The sequence below is a fragment of the Sphaeramia orbicularis genome, unplaced genomic scaffold (genome assembly GCF_902148855.1).
Source record: "Sphaeramia orbicularis unplaced genomic scaffold, fSphaOr1.1, whole genome shotgun sequence".
NCBI lineage: Eukaryota > Metazoa > Chordata > Actinopteri > Kurtiformes > Apogonidae > Sphaeramia > Sphaeramia orbicularis.
Genome location: NW_021941551.1, coordinates 108,379 through 122,493, shown reverse-complemented (window position 1 = coordinate 122,493; position 14,115 = coordinate 108,379). Strand labels below are relative to the sequence as shown.

At 41.0% G+C, this 14,115-nt stretch overlaps 1 protein-coding gene across 2 annotated transcripts in view; it reads right to left on the bottom strand.

Annotated features, from left to right (window-relative positions):
• Positions 1–13,552, bottom strand: part of pih1d1 (PIH1 domain containing 1) — a 50,001-nt gene extending 36,449 nt beyond the window's left edge. For both annotated transcript variants that reach the window (XM_030129786.1, XM_030129787.1), the window contains exons 1-3: positions 13,496–13,552; positions 10,707–10,803; positions 8,929–8,986 (exon numbers count right to left, since the gene is read on the bottom strand). In XM_030129786.1, coding sequence (XP_029985646.1) covers positions 8,929–8,986; positions 10,707–10,787 — 139 coding nt within the window. In that variant the 5' untranslated portion in view covers positions 10,788–10,803; positions 13,496–13,552. The remainder of the gene's footprint in view (positions 1–8,928; positions 8,987–10,706; positions 10,804–13,495) is intronic.
• Between the last annotated feature and the right edge of the window lie 563 nt (positions 13,553–14,115).

The window sequence follows — 14,115 nt, the reverse complement described above, 5'->3', positions numbered from 1 at the left end:
GTCACTCGTCTGTTTCCTGCCCTGTGTTTCCAGCGTCCTATTCCATGTGGGGACCTGGGCCTTCGTGGGGTCCGGGTTCTTCTCTTGTGTCTTTTCCTTCGTGTGTCTAATGGTTTGAGTGAGTTTATTAGCTCTGATCTGCCTGTTCATGTTAGTTTGTCTGTTCTGCCTGTTTTATTCGTTCCTCCCTGTTTCTCTCTGTCCGTGTGTGCCGTTTTCTGTGCATTTCTGTGTGTATTTCTCTGTGTGTATTTCTCTGTGTATTTCTGTGTATTTCTCTGTGTGTATTTCTCTGTGTGTATTTGTCTTTCTGTGTATATTTCAGTCTGTTTCTTAGTCTATGTGTGAATTTTCTAGTTTGTGTTTTTTTTTTTTGTTTGTTTCATTTCTCTCTTCCCTCGTTTTATTTTGTTCTTTGTTGTGGAACTGTTCTTTATTTTTCCAGTCAGTCATTCTTTTTTGTTCTTCATTTCTGTTAAATTTTTTTCCCTGTATTTCTGCTAGATTCTGTTTCTCTTTTCCCTGTTTGTCCTTTAGCTCTGTTTCTTTGCGGTTCATGTTCTTCAATTCCATTTTATTCTCATCAGTTCAGTTCTGTAGATTGTCCCTCTGCCTGTCTGTGTCTCTGTGTCTGTCTGTCCGTGTCTCTCTGCTTGGCCTAGTTCCCTTTTCCTTAGTACTACCTGGAGGCTAGTACGCCGTCTGGTAGTCTCCCCTCCTTGAAGTCCGGTTCCGGCCGCGCAGCGTTCCTGAAGTCTGATTCCGTCTGTTCGCGCAGCGTTTTTAAAGTCTGTTCCTGTCTGTTCCTGAAGTCCGGTTCTGTCTGGCAGCGTTCCTGAAGTCCGGTTCCGTCCGTCCGCGCAGCGTTCCTGTTTCCCCGTCTCGGCCTCGCTCTTTGTGTCTCCCCGTCTCAGTCTCCCTCTCCGTTCCCCTGTCAGTCCAGTCTCAGAGTCCGTTCCCCTGTCAGTCCAGTCTCAGAGTCCGTTCCCCTGTCAGTCCAGTCTCAGAGTCCGTTCCCCTGTCAGTCCAGTCTCAGAGTCCGTTCCCCTGTCAGTTCTGTCTCAGTCAGTCAGAGTCATGGGTCCAGCCATAGTCCAATTCCAGTCGATGTCTGTAGTCCAGTCATTGTCCGGTCTGTCTTGTCTCAGTTAGAGTCACTAGTCCAGCCATATTCAGTTCCAGTCAATGTCCTAAATCCAGCTAGAGTCCTGTCGTCCACAGCCCTGGAGGTCCACGAACCAGAGGATTTTTCTATGTCCTGTTTTCGAGGGTTTCTCACGTCCTTGTCGGGAGGTTTCTCCATGGTCTGGTCTGGAGGGGCTACATCATTCTGGTCTGGAGGTCTGTCCTGAGGTGCTTTGGCTGTCTTCCCGGAGGCTCTTCACGCCGCTTCACCGGGAGGTGCTTCAGCCTGTTCGCCCTGATGTTCTGCAGCCAGTCTGCCCGGAGGCTCTTCACGCCGTTTCACCGGGAGGTGCTTCACCCTCTTCGCCCGGAGGCTCTTCACGCCGTTTCACCGGGAGGTGCGTCAGCCTGTTCGCCCTGAGGTTCTTCAGCCAGTCTGCCCAGAGGCTCTTCACGCCGTCCCACCGGGAGGTGCTTCAGCTGGTCTCCCCTGTGGTTCTTCATGCCCCTTTTGCCAGGATCCCCTCTCCATTCCAGGATGCCCTGGTCTTCGTGGGGGGCTTTTTCGCATCTCTGGGGACGTCAGGATGCCGTCCCTTGAGGGGGGGGTCCTGTCAGGATCTGTGCCTGTGACTCTCAGCTCTCCCTCTGTCATGATCTGTGTCTGTGTGCCCTCGGCTCCTCCCTCTCTTCATTATCAGATTCACCTGCTGGCGCTGCGTGGCTGCAGCCAATTACATTTTTGCCTATTTAAGGATTAGGTTTGCAGCCATGCAGCGCTGGTTCATTTCTCCTCATTCCTTTCCATAGCCCGGACAATTACCCATATTCATCCACGGACTCTGACCCAGGTGTTGTATGTTTTTGTTTATGGACTCTGTTTCTCCTTTAGCTTTTGTATTAGGTTTTCGTATTTTGTTAAATAAACCTGTTATTTTTTTCCCCTTCAGTACCGAGCATTTGAGTCCTTTCTTTTCCCCCTTGTGACAAACAAAGGCTGGATAATGCTGCGTTTCCACTGCGTGGTATCGACTTGACTCGACTCGACCTTTTTGTGTTTCCATTACGAAAAAGGACCTGGAATCTGGTCCCTGGTACTAGTTTTTTGGTATCACCTCCGCCGAGGTTCCAAGCGATACTGAACCATAATGTATAACTCTGCAGACCACTGATTGGTCAGACAGTTTTCTCTGTGCCCCGCCCTTTTCCATAAACAGATGCGTTAGTGGACAGTAAATCTGTGGGTTCATTAAACCACATGAGAACAGATACACTCCCCCAGGGTCAGTCCAGGAGGTTCAGTCTGTGGTGGAAAACGTAAAAATTCAGACGAGACAACACACAACAAGTGATTTTTCAGCGACTCTGAGCAGACGACACAGAAGTAACGCCCCACATCGCTATGACGACCAGGTACTGTAAAGTCTGTAGTATCCTGGAATGGAAACGGTCTGAGGGAATACTGAGCCGAGCCGAGCCGGTTACACCTAGTGGAAACGCAGCAAAAAAGAGCTAAACCAGTCCAGTTGAACCCAGAACAAAAACCAAGACAAAGGGGGAGCATGAAGCTGGTTCTGTAAACGGAACCAGTTCTGAGTTCTGAAAACAGAACCGGTTCTGTTTTTGGATCTTGTAACCAGTTCCATTTACGGAACCAGTTCTGTTTAAGGATTTGTGAACCAGGTCCGTTTAAGGATCATGGAACTAGTTTGTTTTACAGAACTCAGAACCAAGCCGTGCTCCGACCTCCAAGCCCTGCCTCCTGTGGGGGTGGGAGGGGCTCTACACCACAGTGAACCAGCAGACCAAACCGGTCCTGCACAGACCTCAGATCTAGTTCTGAATAATGTTCTCCTTCAGGTCCGACCCTTAAACTAACACATGTGCACTCTTCTGCTGTTTATCTTTTCTTTAATGCTGGTGAATGTCATTTATGACTTCATTAACGTTAACTCTAACTCCCACATCACCGTATCGTGTCCTGTAGGACGCTGGGCTCCAGGCTCTAAGCTCCGCCTTCTGTTTCTTGCAGACCGTTGCAGTACTCCGCTGTGACCCGGGGCACAGATCCAGTTCTGACAACAGTTTTCGTTTACAGAACTGTGAACCAAGCCGGGCTGGAAGCTTCATGAAAAGATGACAAACTGCATTTGACTCCAGTTCTGTGCATGTACTGGTAGGACTAGTGTTCAGAAGGGATTCAACATTTTAGAGCAGCAGATGGTTCTGGACTGTGGTGCTTTGGGTCTGGAAGGCTTAAATACACTTACTGTGTCACTGTCAGATTTTCCATGAATAGTATGATTATAGAACTGTATGACATGTTTAAAGTTAAGGGGAAAAATATATATAATGTGATCTAACAGGTAGGGCTGCTCGATTATAGAAAAAAAAAATAATCACGATTATTTTAGCAATAATTGAAATCACGATTATTAAAAACGATTATTTGTTAACCTTAAAGTTGTTTATTTTTTTCTTGCAAAGCAATGTAAAATATACTCTTTAAACATAAATAAAGCTTTTAACCACTAAAACAAAGTATTTTCACTTTTGTACGAAACAAAAAAATCTTTGAAATCAAATAAGTGTACTGTAAATTCAAGTATGTTTCCTTTTGTAAACAAATAGTGCACTGGAATTAAACTGCTATAGACTTGCCATAGAACTGTAGCAATTAAAAAAAAAAAAAACCTCACGTAAAGTGCAAATTATAAATTCAAGTATGTTCAATGTAGTATGAAACATAGTAAATTCAGTGGCGTGCTGTGAGGTTTCAGTTCAGGCCTTCTGTATACATCAGCCATCTACAGGGTGTCCTATAAGTCTCCATACATAGGAGACATAATACATATTGTTCTAACATGTATTTCTTTATGTTTCTTCTTTATAGTTCTTCAGCAGTGGAGGACACGCATTGAAATGTGTTCCCGACAAAATGGCAGTCATATAGAGCATATTATAGAAATAAAAATGGTTTATGTCAAGAAACGTTCATTTTTCCTATGTATGGAGACTTATGGGACACCCTGTAGAAAACGCACGTTAGGGTTATACGGGTTAGGGTTAGGTTAATACGTTAATAAGTTGCAGCGTAAAGAGATTCGGAGACTGAAGATTGCATTGCGGATGAAGTTGTTTTTATGCGTTTTAGTTTTTCATAAGATAAAGATTATGATAAAGGTGGCGGTGGTTAAACTTTAGATGGTTCAAAGGTTTGTTGTGTTAGCGGTCGGTGTGGACACAACTACCAAACACTTTTTGCATGTGATGTGTTTTTGCTCTTCGTCTTCTTCATCAAACCCAAAGTGATTCCATACAATTGAATTGGACTTGCCTTTTTTGTTTACCAAGCACTTCTGCTGTGATTCTCCTGCCGTTTTTCCAGACCGCTAGGTCCAACTTTCCTCTTGGGGTGGACCTGCCGGCTAGCAGCAGCTGTAGCTTAGATGGGGGCGGGGCAGAGCAGCTCATGGTAGCTTGCGTGCGCGTGAATTAAAACAACTCAAAATTAATAATCGTTTTTTCTCGATTACATAATTTCTGTAATCGTTGTGTGTAATAATCGAAATCGTAATTGAATTTCGATTAATTGCACAGCTCTACTAACAGGGCTCCCCAACCCCCGGTCCCCGGACCAGTACCGGTCCGTGGATCATTTGGTACCAGGCCGCAAAGAAAAACAATTGTGGTTAATATTAAAACAATTTTTTCCATTAGTCTGGTGGAGATTTTATTTTGAAGAGTGAACTGTTTCCGCTGTCACCTCATTACCGCTGTGGACTCTGGTGCCATTTCATGAATCAGTACAAACACAAACTAAAGAAATGAACCCAAAACAAAATTCACTGGAGAACTTTTTCAGGAAGAAACGAGGAAACGGTGAAGCTGCAGAAGGGTCACAGACTGTCTGCAAACAGAAAGATGCATTTAGAAGGAAATATGAGGATTCCTGCCTCAGTTCCAGGTTCATCCAACAGGTGGCACACCAGCTCCTCCAGTCTGCTGCCACACATCCATCCATGTTTGACACAACTCCAAACCTCTGAGCATTCTGGATTCCAGTCAAACAGAATATGAGGATATGACCACTAGAGCCCTGAAAGTCCTTCTGTTTCCACTGTAATCCAGAGTAGACTGGATCTACACAACACACCTGGACTGTGTCCCCATCAGCCCCAGATGGGACCGTCTAGTTCCAGCGAAACCAGTCCAGGGTTCCACTGGTTCTGCATTAGGGTGAGTGTATATTCTCCTGTCGAGTCATTCTAAGTGTCTGATCCACAGTGGAAGTGTTTCAGATCACATGCTCTGAACCGACACAGGGTTTGTTATTGGAACCCCCACACCTCTACCCGGTCCGTAGAACACAAAAGGATGGGGACCGCTGTGATATAAGGACTGAATTGTGTGCTGTCCATGGTGCTGAATCCGAGATCCTTACACAGAACTGGTTCCAAATACGCAGATCTGAGAAAGTTTATTCAGAACCAGCGTAGAACTGGACTTCTGAGGTCCGTTTCAGTTAAATGTAGCTGATGAAAAGCCTGGAGCTGGAGGTCTGTACCGCAGCTTAGTGTACCGGCTCACAGCGGTTCAGTGTACCGGTCTGCAGCCTGACTGGAGGCGGAGCTAGAAGACTGTAGGACAGCTTCCTACAGGACATGACACGGTGATGTGGGAGCTAGAGTTAACCTTAATGAAGTCACATAAAATGACACTCACCTGCATTAAAGAAAATATGAACAGCAGTAGAGTGCACATGTGGATTAATTTATGGGTCGGACCTGAAGCTAGGCTTGTGCTAGCCTTTCTCCACATCTCCATTGGCGATGCATTTTTCTGGTTGGTGAAGTTGTTTTCAACCCGTGTAGCCACAGTGGCCAAGGTATTTTTTAGTAAAATCAACCAACTTCCATCTGTGATCGAAAATGTCCGAGCGATAACCAAGGAAAAGCACAAATGCGGTCTCCACTACTGAAGAGCGCTGCCGACAGAGATCCAACTCACCCCAACGTTTACCATTTTTATGAATTCCCACTGAACACAGAGGGGTACGGAGCGGTGCAGACCACCACCAGTGGAAGTGAAAACCAAACTTGTGTCTCATTTGTCTTTTCTCTTCCTGCTGAAGCTAAACTTTTAAACCTTACCAGAGAAAACGCTGCAGCATTAGTTTCACAGAAGTGTTTCCTCTGTCGTCTACAGGTTTGTTATTACTGACTTTCTTCTTATTATTATTAAACTTTACTTTTCTTCGTGGTATTTGGATCCGTAAACGGAACTGGATCCTTACACGAAACTGGATCCATAAACAGAACTGGATCCTTAAACGGAAGTGGATCCATAAACAGAACTGGATCCTTAAACGGAACTGGATCCTTAAACAGAATTGGATCCATAAACAGAACTGGATCCTTAGATGGAACTGGATCCTCAAACAAAACTGGATCCTTAAATTGAACTGGATCCTCAAACAGAACTGGATCCTCAAATGGAACTGGATCCTCAAACAGAACTGGATCCTTAAATGGAACTGGATCCTTAAACAGAACTGGATCCTTAAATGGAACGGGATCCTCAAACAGAACTGGATCCTTAAATTGAACAGGATCCTTAAACAGAACTGGATCCTTAAAGAGAACTGGATCCTTACACAGAACTGGATCCTCAAACAGAACTGGATCCTTAAATGGAACTGGATCCTCAAACAGAACTGGATCCTTAAATGGAACGGGATCCTCAAACAGAAGTGGATCCTTAAATTGAATGGGATCCTCAAACAGAACTGGATCCTTAAATTGAACAGGATCCTTAAACAGAACTGGATCATCAAACACAACTGGATCCTCAAACAGAACTGGATCCTCAAACAGAACTGGATCCTTAAACAGAACTGGATCCTCAAACAGAACTGGATCCTAAAACAGAACTGGATCCTTACACAGAACTGGATCCTTACACAGAACTGGATCCTCAAACAAAACTAGATCCTTAATTTGAACTGGATCCTCAAACAGAACTGGATCCTTAAAGAGAACTGGATCCTTACACAGAACTGGATCCTCAAACAGAACTGGATCCTTAAATGGAACGGGATCCTCAAACAGAACTGGATCCTTAAATTGAACGGGATCCTCAAACAGAACCGGATCATCAAACACAACTGGATCCTTGAACAGAACTGGATCCTCAAACAGAACTGGATCCTTAAACAGAACTGGATCCTTAGATGGAACTGGATCCTCAAACAAAACTGGATCCTTATATTGAACTGGATCCTCAACAGAACTGGATCCTCAAACGGAACTGGATCCTCAAACAGAACTGGATCCTTAAATGGAACTGGATCCTTAAATGGAACGGGATCCTCAAACAGAACTGGATCCTTAAATTGAACAGGATCCTTAAACAGAACTGGATCCTTAAAGAGAACTGGATCCTTACACAGAACTGGATCCTCAAACAGAACTGGATCCTTAAATGGAACTGGATCCTCAAATAGAACTGGATCCTTAAATGGAACGGGATCCTCAAACAGAAGTGGATCCTTAAATTGAATGGGATCCTCAAACAGAACTGGATCCTTAAATTGAACAGGATCCTTAAACAGAACTGGATCATCAAACACAACTGGATCCTCGAACAGAACTGGATCCTCAAACAGAACTGGATCCTTAAACAGAACTGGATCCTCAAACAGAACTGGATCCTAAAACAGAACTGGATCCTTACACAGAACTGGATCCTTACACAGAACTGGATCCTCAAACAAAACTGGATCCTTAAATTGAACTGGATCCTCAAACAGAACTGGATCCTTAAATGGAACAGGATCCTCAAACAGAACTGGATCCTTAAATTGAACGGGATCCTCAAACAGAACTGGATCATCAAACACAACTGGATCCTTGAACAGAACTGGATCCTCAAACACAACTGGATCCTTAAACAGAACTGGATCCTCAAACAGAACTGGACCCTTAAAGGGAACTGGATCCTCAAACAGAACTGGATCCTTAAACTGAACTGGATCTTTAAACAGAACTGGATCCTCAAAGAGAACTGGATCCTTAAGTGGAACTGGATCCTCAAACAGAACTGGATCCTTAAAGGGAACTGGATCCTTAAATGGAACTGGATCCTCAAACAGAACTGGATCCTTAAACAGAACTGGATCCTCAAACAGAACTGGATCCTCAAACAGAACTGGATCCTTAATGGAACTGGATCCTTAAACAGAACTGGATCCTTAAGTGGAACTGGATCCTCAAACAGAACTGGATCCTTAAACTGAACTGGATCTTTAAACAGAACTGGATCCTCAAAGAGAACTGGATCCTTAAGTGGAACTGGATCCTCAAACAGAACTGGATCCTTAAAGGGAACTGGATCCTTAAATGCTACTGGATCCTCAAACAGAACTGGATCCTTAAACAGAACTGGATCCTCAAACAGAACTGGATCCTCAAACAGAACTGGATCCTTAATGGAACTGGATCCTTAAACAGAACTGGATCCTCAAACAGAACTGGATCCTTAAGTGGAACTGGATCCTCAAACAGAACTGGATCCTTAATGGAACTGGATCCTTAAACAGAACTGGATCCTCAAACAGAACTGGATCCTTAAGTGGAACTGGATCCTCAAACAGAACTGGATCCTTAATGGAACTGGATCCTTAAACAGAACTGGATCCTCAAACAGAACTGGATCCTTAAATGGACCCAGTTGTGTTTCCAGAACTCAGAGCTGCTTCCGTTTTCAGATGTCAGACAGTTGCTGGTTTTCTTTTCCACTCACCAGGCTGTGGTCGGATCACTCTGGAGTCTGGGTTTTCTTTCTGCAGTTCCCCCATTGTCTGGTGGAAAAAAAATAAAAATAAATAAAAAAATAAAAAAACAAAAAGTAGTTTCTGTTCATTCTCTAATGCTTCCTGTGTTTGTTTAACCGTTATCAACACGATCAAAGACAAACAGTGACAGACATGAACGCTTGAGTGGGACGGAGTTCATGGAGTGTGAAATGAAGAAGGGCTGACGAGGAAAGGCAGAAAGAACACAAACAAACGGCAAAAAGCATCCAAGGATGACAGTTATGTAAGCACAGGGGCAGGGAAGGTCATGAGGGACCACCACTGAACCGACTGAACACTGAACCACTGCATGTAGCACAAATCTGATCTGAAATCACATCTGCAACAACAGTTCAAGCCCAAAGTAAGTAGAGCAGGAGTTTCAGACCTTTAACCCACAAGGACCCACTACTACTGAACTGATAAACGGACAAAGGAAGGCTGCTCCACCTTTCCTACTACCATTTATCACCATTTATTCTAATACTAGCCTCTGTATTTGGTGTTTTTTCAGAGTAAATCCTGTCTTTTCTTATATTTAATTCACTGATCCTGTTGGTCAGGGGGGTCAAACATGCATCCCACAAAAGGTTCCAATCTGACCCCTGGGATGAATTTACAAAGTGTCAAAATTCCAGTCTTGAATTGAATTAAGCAAAAAATATATATTATTTAGCTTGAATTAAGGAAAAAATGTTGAATTAAGCAAAAAAAATCTTGAATTAAGTAGAAAAAATCTTGAATTAAGCCAAAAAAAAAAAAAAAAAAAATCTTGAATCAAGCAAAAAAAAATCTTAAATTTAGAAAAAAAAATCTTGAATTAAGCAAAAAATCTTGAATTAACAACTTCAAATTTTTTGTCTTTGTTTTAGTGCAAAAAAAATCCCATTAAATTGTGAAAATCTTTCCATTTCCAAACTCTCCTGTACCGATAAACTGTGACTAACCTGAACAAATGTGTCCAACCTGAAATGTCTGTATTAAATTCAGTCCAGTTTGAACTCTTTTCTTCCTGTTCCTCAGTGTTTAGTGTCTTTGGAGATCTGATCCAGAATGCACATGGACTAATGAGAAGTGGAGGAAAAAGACTGGGAAAATTACACTGATTTATCTGAAGAAATGTCCGTTTTTTCAGGTTATTCACATCTTTTTTGTTTGGATAGTTTATAAAAGTAAGTATTTCGTTCTCTGATCCTGTAGATGTTCATTAAAGCTCAGATTACAGTTGACGGTTATATCAGAAACAGAGAAAACTGAATCAACAGCGAATGGAAGTCAATCTGTCTCATCAGATTTTGAATTATAAAAGCCACTGAATTTCTAGCACTGACTTTTTTGCACTGAAATTAAGTATCTGGATTTTTTTTGTACAAAAATTAAGTATCTAAATTTTTTTTGCGCTGAAATTAAGTATCTGCATTTTTTATACAAAAATTAAGTATCTGAATTTTTTTTGTACTGAAATTAAGTATGTACAGTTTTTTTGCACTGAAATTGAGTATCTGAATTTTTTGTCTCTGAATTCAACTATGTTCATCAATTTCGAATTAAAAAAATTCAGGTGCAAAAATTCAGATACTTAATGTCAGTGCAAAAAAAAAAAAGAGTCAGTGCTAGAAATTCAGCGGCTTTTCTCATTTAAAATCTGATGAGACAGATTTCCTTCCAGTTTTGGACAGTGTGGATGCCTGTTTTTTTCAGCGAGGCTGTGGCTGATGCCTTTCACCTGGAACAGCAGCTGCTCGTACAGCTCCTCCTGCTGCTGAAGCTCCAGCTCCGAGGTGAGCAGTGACGAGTCTGTCGTCATGGCGTCAGGTGGAAATCTGTCAACAATCCCACACATACACACACACACACACACACACACACACACACACACATGAAAGTACCTGTTAGTAAATGATTACTGCCAGTGAGATTGAGCGGTTCCATGTCCTGATCCACAGAACTGTGACTGACACCTGGTACTGGTCCAACTGAATAAGACCCAGAAGGACCAGGACATGAACCCAGTCTGTGGTCCTGACAGAAGTGGCATCAACAGACAGAAGTTCTTAGTTCAGGAGGGTCAAACATGCGTCCCCCCAAAGGTTGCAGTCCCACCCCTGGGATGAATTTCCAAAGTGTATAAACTCCACAGTCCAGGCTGTGGAACTCATGTTAGTGTGGGTTCCACATCCAGACCAATCTGATCTACAGTCCAATAAGAACAGCAGAAGAACCCACAAAAGAACCACTGCAGATTTACTACTGGGTTTGATGGAAAAAATAATATGACATTATGTCTGTAAAGAATGACAACTTCAAATATTTGTCTTTGTTTTAGTGGAAAAAATAATATTCAATTATAGGCTGTGGATCAGCAAGAATGTGCTGATATGATACAAATCACAATACTAGGATCACCATACGATATATCACTGTAATGGCAATATTACTTATATCCATATATATTCATATATATTCATGTATTTCATATATCATATGGGTTTCTAACTTTATTTCAGATAGTGTGACTTATTCTGTGTTGTGTCCAGAGTAGAAGGCCAGGCCAACACCTGAGTAGCATAGAGAAGATTTCTCACAGGGGTCTTATCTCTAAGTTCCTGACACTAGCCAAAACACTTTCTACACATCATAATTTTCTCATGGGAGACAGAAGACTACAGGGTGATTTGTATTTTCGGGTTCAGACCGTCTCAGTCTATTGTCTGAGTGATTTCTCTTTCTATGGAGCTCCAAATAAAGTGATTTCTTTGACACTGAACGTTTGAACTTATCCTTCTTTACTATAGACGAATTAGTAGAGTAATATTTTTCCATAACATCACGATATATCAATATACTGTTAAAAGGCAATTTTTAAATTGGTTTTGTTTCATTTTTAAAAGATTATTTCCTGGAAGAAGGGAATTCCAGCAGAAATCTGTACAAAAACTAAACACATTTGTATTTGATCCCAACAGGATCTAATGTTCTATCAGCAAATGTTCAAACTGTGTTCAAACTGAAATTCTGTTTTCCAGACATTCCAGTTTCAGATCCTGTTCAAATGTTCAGATTCTATTAGTTCACAACTAACATCAGAACAGGATTTGAGTTCAATCCAAACAAAGGAACCAACATTATTGAATAAAAGAGTGTGAAATAAGAAATAAAATATAAACAGAGGAAAAACAAAAAAAAAGTTAAATGAACCTCCACAATATCTGCATTTGAATAAATACCTACAAATATCCATAAAGTACTTTTTAATATCGATACAGTATCGTGAAATGAGATATCACGATATACTGCAGAACCACGACAGTGTATTAGGTCCACATAAGAAAAAAAAAAAAAAAACGCTTGTCACTACGAAAATAAAGTCATTATTTAACAAGAATAAAGTCATTACTTTACGAGAATAAAGTCATGCTTTTATGAGATTAAACTCATAATATTTTGAAAATTCGACAGTTTCCAGTGAACACAGGTGAAGCAGATCCTTTCCTTCTGTTCATAAACTCACAGTCGAATCCACAGTTTGTTCAGAAACTCAACCCGTGTGTTTAGTTCTGCTGTTTCCACTGATGGTCCTACAGACCAACTCTGCAGCAGTTTGTCCCAAACTAAAGAGGACATTTAACACAAATCAGTTCAGTTCTGACAACAAACCCAAATGTGTGTGAACTCTGTTCACAGTCCTTGAACTAATGTGTTGATGGAGGACAGACTCAGTATTTGAGTCTAAACCACAAATGAAACTAAATGTTCACACTTCCACATCCATGAGTAGGAACAACTTCTCAGTATATTAGGACTGTATTATTGAAATATAACGACTTTATTCTCATGAAATAATGAGTTTATTCTCTTTAAATAATAAGTTCTTTAAAACTACGACTTTCTTCTCGTAGTGACAAGCGTTTCTTTATTATGTGGCCCTAATACACCATCGTACAGAACCGATATTTTCTAACAGATCTGTTCAATTATGGAAATACTTACATTTACACAGATACTTAAATTCAGTGAAAAAAAATTCAGTGCTAGAAATTCAGTGGCTTTTATGATGACACAATTTCCTTCCATAATTATCCAATGGAAGGATCGTAGCTGTTTAGCTTGTTAAATCCTTTGTTATTTGTTGTTGTTGTTGTTTATTGTTGTTGTTGTTGTTGTTGTTTACACAGGACGGCTTTAACCACAGCTTCTCTTCAAGGCACGCGCAAACTTATCGGCTAATTATATATGTATATTTAACTCTCTCCGACAGAATATCAACAAAGATGCCTTTCCAATCGGTGTTTAATTAGGTGACATTTATTAACTATCAGCCCTAATGTTAGGGAGCCGTTGTCTTGGTAACAGGTCTCATGAGCAGCAGGTACAGATGTTAGCTTAGCTTAGCCTTTCAGCAGAGCGTTAACATCCGTCTGTCTTCGCTCTTTGTTCTGTTACATCGCAGACTTTCCCTCTCTGTTGTGTACAGTGTATCTAATGTGTTTTCTCTCACAGAAATAATCCGTTTACCTTTTCCCTGAGTGTCTGGATAACTTCTGTTTCAGACGTTTCCTTCGCTTCCTGTTAGCAACGTCACTTCCGGCTTCGGCAATAAAAGCTTTGAAACTACATGCGCTTCTGACTTCACAATAAAAGCATAAAAAAACGAAATGGATAAAGGTAGGCTTCGAATAAAATGAATGAAAACAAAAAACAAAAAAAACAAAAAAAACAACAGCAGCTGAATCAGGGGCAGTTCTAGGATCAGAGGTTTCGGGGGCTGAACACCCACAGAGCTGCGTGGACAGGCAACAGGAATGTGACTGTTTAGTACATTTTCACACAATTTCAGACCATCATTCCTACTTTTGTGAAAGGAAAGTGGAAGTAAATCTGTGTCATTAGATTGTGAATTATAAAAGCCAATGAATTTCTAGCACTGATTTTTTTTTGCACTGAAATTAAGTATCTGATCTTATTTTTGCAGTTTTTTACCTTAACTTTACAGAAAAGTTTGCTTTTTTTGTTTTGTTTTTTTTACTTTTTAATGTTTAATAAAGAATATTTTCACGTATTAAAACAATCAAATTATATATATATATATATATATATATATATATATATATATATATATATATATATATATATAT